Here is an 11,882-nt window from a genome sequence, read left to right on the forward strand (position 1 = left end):
TGCTTTTAGCCTATACATTTCACTTTTATTTTAGTCATAAACGGCACTGTCGACGACACAATGTTTTCTTTAGCGACCAACAAGCCTTTCAAACATCACCTCATGCATCAAAGATACATGAATAAAAAGCTACCATTTTCAGTGCTTACCTTTTTGTTCATGTCATCTCTTGAAGCCATGCCCAGATCTTTGTGTCGACACTTAAAGCTGGTCTGTCACCGGTGCACACTGTGCAATTATGCATACCAAAGGGTGGGGCTTAGTGACATACCACAGGGTGCTCATGTTATAAAAACTGGGATATTTGTCATCTGTTTTAAGTTCAGTTTGGTTGACTTGGACTGGTTGACTTGAGCTTTCTTCTGGTTTCAAATATGGGGGATACGTTTATAATAGCAATAGATTTTGGTACAGCTTACAGTGGATACGCCTTTAGTATCAAAGGTAGAGAAGCTAACATAGATCCCATTGTTCCACAATGGGGAAAAGAACATGATGTAAGCACCCCGAAGACACCTACATGCATTCTATTTGATGAAAATGAGGAATTCCTCAAATTTGGTTATGACGCTAAAATGGAATACACCAAAAAGGGAAATGAAATAGCCAAGAAAACACTTCTCTTTGAAAACTTCAAGATGGAACTCTACGGAAAGGTAAGTCTCTGATTTTGATGTGTAATTTATTAGGATAGATTTATTAGGATGTGTTTTACAAAAAAAAAAATATATAAATCTTAATACATTCATTAACAACATGCATTTAAATTTTTTAACAGACACTCAATGAGGATCTAATGATTGCAGCCGTAAATGGCAAAAAAATGACAGCCCTGAAAGTCATCACAGAAAGTCTACGCTACCTGAAGGACCATGCACTGATCACCATTGCTGAAAACGCAAGAGGACGAACCTTCACTGCGTCTGACTTCACCTGGGTTCTGACTGTTCCTGCAATTTGGGATGCTTCCGCAAAACAGTTCATGAGAAAAGCAGCAACGGAGGTAATTCCATGTTGTTATAACATGCATGATGACGTTATCAAAATTATCCACAGGATATTTTCTACCCATGGAAATGTGTGAAATTAAATAATGTTCTTTCTTTCTTTCTTTCTTTCTTTTAGGCTGGTATTGTGACAGAAAGTCAATCGGACAAGTTGGTCATCGCATTGGAACCAGAGGCAGCCTCAATCTGGTGTAAGCAGCTTCCCTCTGATGGTTTTATTGATGAGAACTCAGGACATGGTACCCTACAACAACATCCTGGAACACAATACATTGTCGCTGATTGTGGAGGTATGTTGTGCTGTGACTTTTATGTTGTTGCTGTTTTTTTTCATTTTTTTTTATTCCCCTTTTTTCACAATTTAATAATTAACACGCAATGACACATGAGTAGAGGTTTGATTTGTGTACTTACTCGTCATGATGTAACTACAGTAGATGCTGTTGATTTGCAATTGATAACACAAAAAATTGCCTCCTCATTCACTTATGGTAAAAAACACTCTTGAAATCCAAAATACAAATAGCTTAAAGTTTCATAAAAAGGAACATAAACATTAACATAAAATAAATCATGCTATATTGACTGAATCAGCCTTTTTTTCCTTTTCTTTTTTCATTTGTTAAAGGGTTAGTTCAGATTTTTTGAGTATTTTCTGTAGGAAATACTTACCATTAATGTAGTGGTTGCAAAGGTATTCATTGATTGCCCGAGTCCCGTGGTCAGAGTTATGGTCCGTTTCTGATAAATATGAAGTAGTTCCGGTAGATTAGTAGATTTGGTGGGGGCCGCTCATTAAAAATAAATAAATTTAAAAAACTAACGTCATTTGTATTGTTGACCTATTTCTACCATATAGAGCAGGTTTCGTTCAATTTCGACCCCTCTGTCACATGGTACTAATGTTTGTGTCCAGAATCACTGCGCCGCGGCAGCCTACTCACGCACAACATATATGACACAAAAAATAGTACCATGTGACAGAGGGGTCGAAATTGAACGAAACCTGCTCTATATGGTAGAAATAGGTCAACAATACAAATGACGCTAGTTTTTTTAATTTATTTATTTTTAATGAGTGGCCCCCACCAAATCTACTAATCTACCGGAACTACATTCATATTTATCAGAAACGGACCATAACTCTGACCATGGGACTCGGGCAATCAATTAATACCTTTGCAACCACTACATTAATGGTAAGTATTTCCTACAGAAAATACTCAAAAAATCTGAACTAACCCTTTAATGTGCAATAAAGTGACTTTGATAGCTGTTTCGCCATACAGTGTAAGTCAATGCATAAACTCCATAAACCTCTTTAGAAATTATTTGTTTTTCAAACATATTAAAAACTGCAAATTTAATATTCTTTTAAGTGAGTGCAACTTAACTATATTATTTCTCTGTTGTCCATTCTTGCTTTCATATTTTAAAGCCTAGCACCGTTGTCTTACAGGTGGTGCCATTGACATCACGGTGCATGAAGTATTGGATGGAGGAGTCCTGAAAGAGCTGCATAAGGCCTCTGGTAACAGTCTGGGAGGGGAGCATGTTGACAAGAAGTTCAAATGTTTCCTCAAGGAAATATTCCCTGATGATCTCTGGAATGAGTATGAAACAACATATCCCAGTGAGCTTCAAAAGCTGATGTATAACTTCTCTGTTCTTAAATGTGTGGATGATGATGTAGACATCTCCTGCCCATTTAATTTAGCAGCATTAGCTCAGAAAAGGCAACCAATGGAGAATTACTTTGAGACAGCGCAAGGTGTAACCTGGGACGAGGGGTCGATCAAAATCTCAAGGGCGAGGCTGAGATCTTTCTTCGATGAAAGTCTGAACGGCATCACTAAAAGTCTCAAAGAAATCTTGAAAAAGGAATTCGGCATTGAGTACCTTGTGTTAGTGGGGGGTTATGCCTCAAGTAAGATTCTGCGCACACACATTACCAAGCAGTTTGGTGCTCAGTGCAAAGTACTGTGCCCTGCGTTGCCCCAGCAGGCAATTTTGAGGGGAGCTGTCATGTTTGGAAGAAACCTTGCGTTAGTGGCATCACGAAAAAGTACCTATACTTATGGCATTTCTGCCTCTACAGAGTTTGATGAGTCGAAGCATAAGGCTGATAAGAAGTTCTCAACTGAGAGGGGTGACCGCTGTTGTGATACTTTCTTAACACTGGTGACAAAAGATGAAGATGTGGCTTGGGATGAAACCAGAGACCACATCTTAGTACCAAGGCATAGAGACACGACAGGAGTATCTTTCAGGTTTTATCGCACAACAAGGAAAAATCCTCTATATGTAGATGAGTGGGGAGTAACCCAACTAAACTCGTTTGAAGTTGAGATGCCAGATACTACACGTGGGCTGGATCGTAAAATCCAGTTTCAAATCAAATTTGGCTTTACAGAAATAACAGCCACAGCCACTGATGTAGATTCCAAGTCAACAAACTCAGTCAAAATTGACTTTATGAGCCAGTAGGATCCTAGAATAAGACTAACTATTTACATCATAACAACTTGAAGGCCCAAGTTATGTAATAGTTAAGAGATTAATACTGTAGCAGGTTGGCCACATATTAACCACTGTATAAGGGTAAGGGGAAATTGTGATTTTTGCTACTCTAATCTGATACTTTAAAGCAGGGGTTCTCAAACGTTGTTATACCAGGACCCCATTTTATTAGCCATTTTTTGATTTATGGTGCCATTTCAAATTGCAAAGAAGTGTCTTTAGAAATGAAGCATGCATTGGTCCCTTGATTAGGAATATTAGAAATTAGACTTCCATGTAGTTTAAAAGCTACGGAAAAGTGTTTCTATACACATTTGTAAATGGAAGCATACAGTATATAGCCTATATCAGAACTGTAATGTAAAATATATAAAAACAAAGAAAATGCATTCACTGGATATATGTTTTCTAAGAAGTTGATATTTTAACACTGGTGACAATAGATGAAGGTGTAGGTTGGGATGAACCAGAGACCACATCTTAATACCAAGGCATAGGGACACAACAGGAGTATGTTTCAAGTTTTATCGCACAGAAAGGAAGAATCCTCAATATGTAGATGAGTGGGAAATAGAAAAACTGAACTTGTTGAGATGCCAAATACTACATGTGGGCTGGATCGTAAAATCCAGTTTCAAGTCAAATTTGGCTTCACAGAAATAACAGCCACAGCCACTGATGTGGACACTGATGTGGATTCCAAGTCAACTAACTAAAAATGTACTTTTTGAGCAAATAAGACACTAGAGTAAGACTATTGCACATAGTCTTAACCAGGGCGACTTGCAATGTAATTGGCATGAAACCTATTCAAAAAATTACAAGATAAATCTATAGTGCAAAGAAAAAATATTAAGTCCCAGCTTTATTCTTTCTTTATTATCATTTTAGAGATGAATATACTGTAACATGTTGCATTTGGTTTATTAGGTTGAGTTGTAAATGGGAAACTGGGAATACCTATAAATCTTACATCTTGTGATGTAACTTTGTATTTAATGTTAAAGAGCAATCATACTAATTTAGTAGACAATGTGATAAATGAAGTTGGTCTATTGCAAAATTGTATTATTATTCATTATTATTACAATTGATTAATCACCAAATGATGTGCAATTATGTCAAAAAATGATGCAGAATTTGGTTTCTTTGTTTGGATTACATTTGATTAATCTTCTTTGTATTTGACTTGTAGCCTGCTGTAACTGACACATAAATAAATGTGATTGTCTTTGCATACAGTATGAGTCGCTGTTTATGTGAACTTCAGGTAACACTAAATTGTAATGTAGCATCTGACAAATATTATAACCGCAGTTTTATGTGAATTATTAGTACAATATTTTGGGCCAATATGTATTTGTTATAGAAACGTTGTGTTGGCACTTCACTCACAAGTGTTAATTTACAACTCTAGCAAATGGGATAATCCATAATAATAATAATCTAGAAATGAGAACCAGCTGAGTCTGATTATGTTCGTTTTTTTTTAACCACAATATCAACACATACATTGTGTTCCCCCAAAAGGTTGAACATTATATTGTACTTTACTTATTTTAAATAAGTGATAAAGAATAAAAGAGCAGGTTTCAAGAATCATTACCAATTTTTCAAGGAACCTGCTGGGGAATCATACCTATTCCTCCTTATACCTTTATATCATATTGCAAACAGTTGTATCTCAAATGTTTCACACAGAATACAATTGACAATCCAACACAGGAGTCTCTGGAAACTCAGCATACTGACCAGACATTTTATAAACTTTACAAAACAATTTTACAAGTAGAGAGAACCTTTTTGTTTGTTTAAGATTGTTGGGGGGCATAAGCATTTTATGCTTTATTTCATTTAGGTCAGTGTAGACTGAGAGACAGGAAACCAATTGCAGAAAGAAAGGAGAGACGTGAGACAAGACAGGCGTTGTCGCGTTCACAAGGAGCCTGGTCTGTGCATTAACTGGCTGAGGCTGAGCTTCACGCACCCCAACTGTAGACAGAAACATTGAGAATTAACAGCTATGCAGCCAGGGCCTCACAGCAATTCAGAATGATTAAATTATTAGTTTGAATGAGAAAATGCAACAACCTAAACCACATTATTCATGGTAGGTTAAACTCATTTTTACTCATTTGTATACTATAATCTCAAGCACTTTTCTTGAGGCCTCCAGGCAGGTTCCACTCCAGTAACTGGTAAAGGCAGACCTACAGTACTGGGAAGTGGTGAATATGATTCTCCTGTAGAAGTCAAAGCCTAGCCCCCTCCCCCACCCCGAACTGTTTACTGCACACATTTTTGTTTTTGTTTTCCAACTGTTTATATGATGTTTTGTATAGTAGTGTATATTTGTCTGTCATTAATGTTTCGATGAATTGAGTACAACCCCAATGGAAACGAGCCATAGGCTTTCTTGGGTTTAAAATCCTTAGAAGACCTTGTATAGAACTGTACTTTCCTGTGCTTTTTTTCGTTAATAAAGTTAAGTAAAGTATTCAATCAAACTACCTGCATGAAACAGTTGTCTTTTACCCTTTTCTTTACTTCAGTTGCCTGGGGAAACCTGCTCACTTGTGCAACACTGACACCTTGTGGCTATTAATGGATAATAGATGGCCCTTGAACCACTAATAGTCCAGGGGCCAACACTGATATTTTCACAAATTGGTACCACCTGAGGTGGCCGTAAAGTTTTTGTATTTTTGTCTTCCTACATGTCTCTAGTTTATATTTTGGTATGATACATCTTCCAATTCAGTAGCTTAATGGCAGTTATCACTACCTACCGGCTAATGTATCCGGTAGGAGACACAAAGTAGAATCTTAGAGTCTTTGTGTCTCCATGGGCACACCCCATGAAGCCTTGAATACATGGATATATTTTGTTTTTTGTCGCAATAATTTGATGCCCGGGTGTATTTCCGGTAGGAGACACAAAGATTCTACTTTGTGTCTCCTACCGGATACATTAGCCGGTTTAGAGTGATTACTGTCATTAAGCTACTGAATTGGAAGATGTATCATACCAAACTATAAACTAGAGACATGTAGGAATACAAAAATACCAAAAATGTACGGCCACCCTAGGTGGTACCAAAATCTGCCTTGGCCCCTGGACTATAATGCAGATAAGCAGTTCCAAAGTCAGTTACCACAATACTATGTGACACTTACTGAATGAAAGCAAAACAACTTCAACTTGAAATTTAAGTTTACTTTCTCATCACACGTATACAATAGTGGGTGGAATTATTTTCCATACCAGCACCAAAAGAATGCAGTTACAAAATATAAGTAAATAAGTAAGTATCTGACTAACTGAACATAATCTTAAGAATAGAGAAAGTAACAAAGGAAAAGTTAGATAACAGGATAACAATATCAAATGCACATACCCGCTCAAAAAGAAATAAAAAGGCAGATTATTAGTCTCTTATACAAGTAAGAAACATCGCTTAGCTGGCAGTGCAACAGTAATGGAGTTTTCATAGTCATTAAATTGATAATGCATGTGACGGCCTGTGTAATCAATTCATCCCATTCATTTAGTAACCCTCATTAGAAACCAGACATTTTTAATTCATAGCTTGACTGGCTCAGTCTCCATGCTGGAAGTAAGCTTAATAGCAGATGGGAAGATATTCCAAGCGTCAGGTCCAGGAATAAGACTCTCCCAGTCAGGCTGAAGTGGAGGACTGTTTAAAGCCATCAAACAACCCAACCAGTAGCATTCAGCAGCCAGATCTCTGAATGTCATTGCTACCTCTGCAGGAACCCTCTCTTGGTATTTCAGGAAAGGAACCTGTATGAGACAGTATGGACAAATGGAACTAATCATTCATTGTGTTAAATCATTTAATACATTCATTCAGTGATCCTTAAAACAACAACCCATCCTAAGGGCCCAACACACTAACCCAACACTAGATAAATGTATTGTGCCTGTGTAATGTGCGGTGTGGAGAGAGTTGCAGCAGCAACATTTTCACACCTTTCAACCGACTGATCTCCCGACTTCATTCGACTTACAGTCTGTATAGTCTGTTTAGTGTGTAAGGCCCTTAACCTGTCATGTTAACTACTGTTATCGTCCCAACCTAAGCTTCATGTACAGTATGATACTTTTGTAAGCTTACACAACTTTGATGGTCTTTTTGTGAGGACCATAATAGAAACAAGCCCTCAGGCCTTTTTGTGTTCCTTTTAGCATAATTGTATGATTGTACCACTGTACTTTTCGCAAACTATTAATCAAGTATTCAATCAATCAAAAACAAAACAACAACCATACAGTAGCCTACCTTAACAACATCTTCTTTTCTGCTGTGGTATACAGCCATTTGAAGATTTTGGACTGCAATTTTTTTGTACACTGTGACCTGTAAGAAAGGTTGAATATTAACATTACAGCACAAGTACAAGATTAAATGTGGTAATTTTCTGTAATCAGATGTCATCATACATCCTTAGGTGATGGCGATGTGCTGTGCTTGTTGAATGCAAACATTTTCTCTATTTTCTTCTTCTTCACATCCATTTTCTTTCTTGAAGCCTCAAACATTGCCTGATCATAAAAGCATTGGGTGTAAGAAGATGAATGGATTTAGTAAATGAAGCTAATAATTGAATAAGGAAACGGCAGAACATAGTAAATCTGTATCAGTAACAGCACAACTTTCAGTCATCACATGTATACATACCCGAATCAAATCATATGCCAGCTTTTTGTTTTCCTTCTTTGTTTTCAAATCACCCTTGATTTTTGGCCACTTGATGAAGTTTAGTTGTTCATACATGGCTGTCAGTCGTGTCTTGCTAACAGGACTATCCATGCTCTCGCAATCTCCTGTCTTTAATTCATTGCTCAGATTGGCTGCCATTCTTCACAGGGTAAAAATAATATGATAAGATTTTCGTTTTGTATAACAACCTTTAAATTTTACTTGCTTTTAGTTATTTCTTTCTGAATATTTTCACATACCTGTTTTTGAATGAGTCAAATTCTTTCTCACGTTCTTTCAATGCAGTTCTGAGGGAGCAAAAGTCCTTGATCAACAATTTCATGAACTAAAACAACGGAAACATATATTGTGTAACTGTTGGACAGACAGACAGACAGACAGACAGACAGACATGTTTTGAATGGTTGTTTAATTGTAAGGGTGTGGATGTATTTTCACAACTTTAATTCACAGGGTACTTTATTAGTGTTGCTTATAAGAACATATTTAGAAGAATATTTACCTCGCCTTGTTTAGCTGGTCTTTGTAATGTTGCTCCATCTCATGCATGCTGTATTATAAACATTATTATATAATACCAGGAAAATATTTGGGTTATGGGATACATGTTGATATATATATATTAAAAATATATATAAACTATTCAAACAGATTTTGAGCTCACCTTTGTTTATGTTCTCGCGCATTCTCTTCACACCTGATACAGCTTGATTTGATAAATACATATAACAGAGATAAAGACTTCAGTTAATATGTAAAAACAACAAAACAAAAAGTATGATTAGAGTCTCTGAACATAGAGAAATATTGCTCCATCTCATAAGTGTTAAAAGCATAATTTAGTGTTTTCCCATAGGTTGCCTTTCTGATATTCTAAATGTAACTCAGTTTGTGTAATTATAGTTTATATCATTACATCATTGATCGAAGAAAATTGTATAAGTATTTTACATATTGAATTTATAGTCTACTTTATTGTAAAATGTAGTATTTCGCAATATTGAACTTGACTCCTTCAGTTTGACATGATAATGTTGCACCAGTTTATTCTAACAGTATTACAAGCATCTAAACACTTCACAGGCTCTAAACAAAGAATAAAACGCACCTTTCTTCCTTAGGTTTGTCCTTGTACAGTTGCTCCACCTCATGGCAACTGTGTTAAAAGTATCATTTGGTTAACATGCTTAAAATGGCACTCCCGTTATGATAATTTCATTCTCATATTCTAACATTTCATCTAGTAAGAAAACAATCTTGCTTTCAAAAATCACATGCTTCGTCATGTTGTCATACATTTTCAATTTGAGTCTGAATCTTGCTTAAAGTTGCTACAGTATGCAACAATATTATGCTTATGGAATAGAAAGATAAGTTGTTTTATAATGAGTTTGCAGACCATTTATCCACTACCTACTGTATGGCATCAGTAAACATAATACAATGTGCATTTTAAGGTGTTGGGTGGAAACCTTTCTTTTTCAAATTATTTTTAAAACACTTAAAATAGTAAAAATAGCAGATCTACAAGTTCACAACGTGTCACATCTTGTGATCTTGTAGATCAGCTAATTTCACTCGTTTTGTGTTACACTCTAGTATGACGAAGTAAGGCATTAATTTGTGAAAAACAACATGTGCATAATAGAGATAACTGTCTGCCCGACAGCGACGATATCCAACTTACTGTGTACTGTGTGTTTCCAAGACATTTTGTTCACATTGATCACCTTGTTGCTGCAAATTGTCACCTACATCTCTGAAGGTGCCATCAGAGGAAACAGACCCATGCGTAATTATATTAATTCATACAAGACAAGCAGTTGGATTATAGGATATGTTTATGTATTTGTCTCTGTAAATTCTACAGAATAAATAGATTGTAATAATTCTGGCTCTTGTAAATTCTGTTCCTACTCGATACGTCTTGATGTGGTAAATGCGTATAACAGAGAAAGCAAGATAATATCTATTTTAAAATATTTTCTGTATACTGAACACAAAATACAAATTTGCATCTTAACATTTCTTATAATTAGTGATAATCCAAGTAGCCTACTTACGGTGTACTGTTTGTGTCCAAGGTATTTTGTTCACATGTTTGATCACATAGTTGCTGTGAATTGTTATCTTCATCTCTCAAGGTGCCATCGGAGGAAACAGACACAACCTGGAAGGCATAGACGATTTTTTATGCAATGGATGCGGACTATATCAGTCAATAGTTTTTTGGACAGGATGATTAGCCTACCGCATCCTTTGGCTGTAGTGTCATGTGATGGGTCTGTGGCCACCTCTTCTTGTTGGACTGTTTTCCCTGTCTGGAGCGTTTATGCTGTTTTGAGGGATGTCTCTGAAGATTAGAAGTGTTTTTAACCAAACCTCATACTGTCTGATCACATAAAATAACAAAATGCTAAGGGGATTTAAAAAAAAAGTGTTACATGATTTGATGTCCGTATTTCACTCCACAGCTTTACCAATATTTTAAGGGAAGTGGGTGTATCTCTTCCTTCCTTAATAAACTAAAAATACATTTTTTTTGGGTAATTTCTTTTTTAATTTGGATTATTACTATTATTATTAATTTCCTGAACTTCAAAGTCCTGAACTTCAAGGTGACTTGACTTTTCTTTTCTTTTTTTGCATGGCATCACTTCATCCATCAAAAGAAATATTAATACAATGTTGTTATTTTCTCAGCTTACCTGTGTGGATTCCCTTTCCATGTTTGCTGTTGTTTGTCAGGATCTGATTTGTGCCGACCCTTAAAACTGGTCTGTCACCTTTGCTGATGTAGGTTCCAAGAAATACCAAAGGGTGGAGCTTAGTGACATACTACATGGTGCTCATCCCAGCGTGATATAACTATTAGAGTGACGACACTAGCGTTGACTCCGATTGTAAAAATGGAATGCGGAAGTTCTCATGTTTGTAACTATAGGAGGCAACATCCCGCTTTGCGGCAAGATCAGAGCAAGCATGACGCAACTCTCTCTCTCTATATCGCTGGCTTACCCTATTCACCTTATTCCTGACCACGCCCACCGTGGGCGTGGCCAGGTATGGGAGTAGGGGGGATGGGAAAACATATCAACGGGTTTCCTGTTTACTAGTATTGTCATGTCTGCTTATAATGAGCGATTTTGAGCTTGTTTTTTAAAGTTTTTGCTTATTTGGACTTGCTTCCTAATGTTTTAGAAACCAGTTGGTTCCCCCATTTTACCAGTACCCCCAGATTAACATGTGTCTGCAGACCCCCATCTTAAAAATATTTCATATATTGAACATTTTTAAATATTTCACTGTTTTTGTAGTAGCAGATCTACATGATGTGTTGTGAGCTTGTAGATCTGCTATTTTCAAATAGCTGATGTGGTAAAACTGAAGTGGTAAAACTTAGTTATAGTTGCTTCTTTAAGGTTTGTTTTCGTAGACCAGGTCGCTTGTTTCTCTTGCAAAATCTGGCAACACTGCTGATTACCTGCATTACACCTGCATAGACTACTAGGGAGGAAGTGGACAGATATTGAATGAACCAGCACACAGAGAAAAACTCAATGGCGTTGCCCTAGTGTAGGGGACAATGGTGACCCCTGGAGAGGGGCCA

The 11,882-nt window shown here is 36.6% G+C and overlaps 2 protein-coding genes across 2 annotated transcripts; one reads left to right on the forward strand and one right to left on the reverse strand.

The window, feature by feature from the left end:
- Window positions 1-359: 359 nt before the first annotated feature.
- LOC311064059 (heat shock 70 kDa protein 12A-like) lies at window positions 360-3,564 on the forward strand. The gene is made up of 4 exons (XM_084083793.1): window positions 360-656; window positions 779-1,003; window positions 1,126-1,297; window positions 2,467-3,564. Exons 1-4 carry the CDS (start codon window positions 375-377, stop codon window positions 3,492-3,494), a joined length of 1,707 nt encoding a protein of 568 aa, XP_083939919.1. The 5' UTR covers window positions 360-374; the 3' UTR covers window positions 3,495-3,564.
- A 4,422-nt stretch (window positions 3,565-7,986) lies between these two features.
- Window positions 7,987-11,001, reverse strand: LOC311064334 (uncharacterized protein; the record flags this gene model as incomplete). The annotated part of the gene is made up of 9 exons (XM_084084166.1): window positions 7,987-8,094; window positions 8,231-8,411; window positions 8,512-8,559; window positions 8,775-8,822; window positions 8,937-8,978; window positions 9,381-9,428; window positions 9,960-10,031; window positions 10,336-10,442; window positions 10,981-11,001. 9 exons carry the CDS (start codon window positions 10,999-11,001, stop codon window positions 7,987-7,989), a joined length of 675 nt encoding a protein of 224 aa, XP_083940292.1.
- Between the last annotated feature and the right edge of the window lie 881 nt (window positions 11,002-11,882).

Source organism: Gymnoscopelus microlampas (genome assembly GCF_963454915.1).
Source record: "Gymnoscopelus microlampas genome assembly, chromosome: 17".
Classification (NCBI taxonomy): domain Eukaryota; kingdom Metazoa; phylum Chordata; class Actinopteri; order Myctophiformes; family Myctophidae; genus Gymnoscopelus; species Gymnoscopelus microlampas.

Coding starts and splice junctions, on each gene's coding strand:
- LOC311064059 (XM_084083793.1), top strand. CDS start 375: ATGGGGGATACGTTTATAATAGCAATAGATTTTGGTACAGCTTACAGT. Junction 657..778: donor AGATGGAACTCTACGGAAAG/GTAAGTCTCTGA, acceptor ATTTTTTAACAG/ACACTCAATGAGGATCTAAT. Junction 1,298..2,466: donor CATTGTCGCTGATTGTGGAG/GTATGTTGTGCT, acceptor GTTGTCTTACAG/GTGGTGCCATTGACATCACG.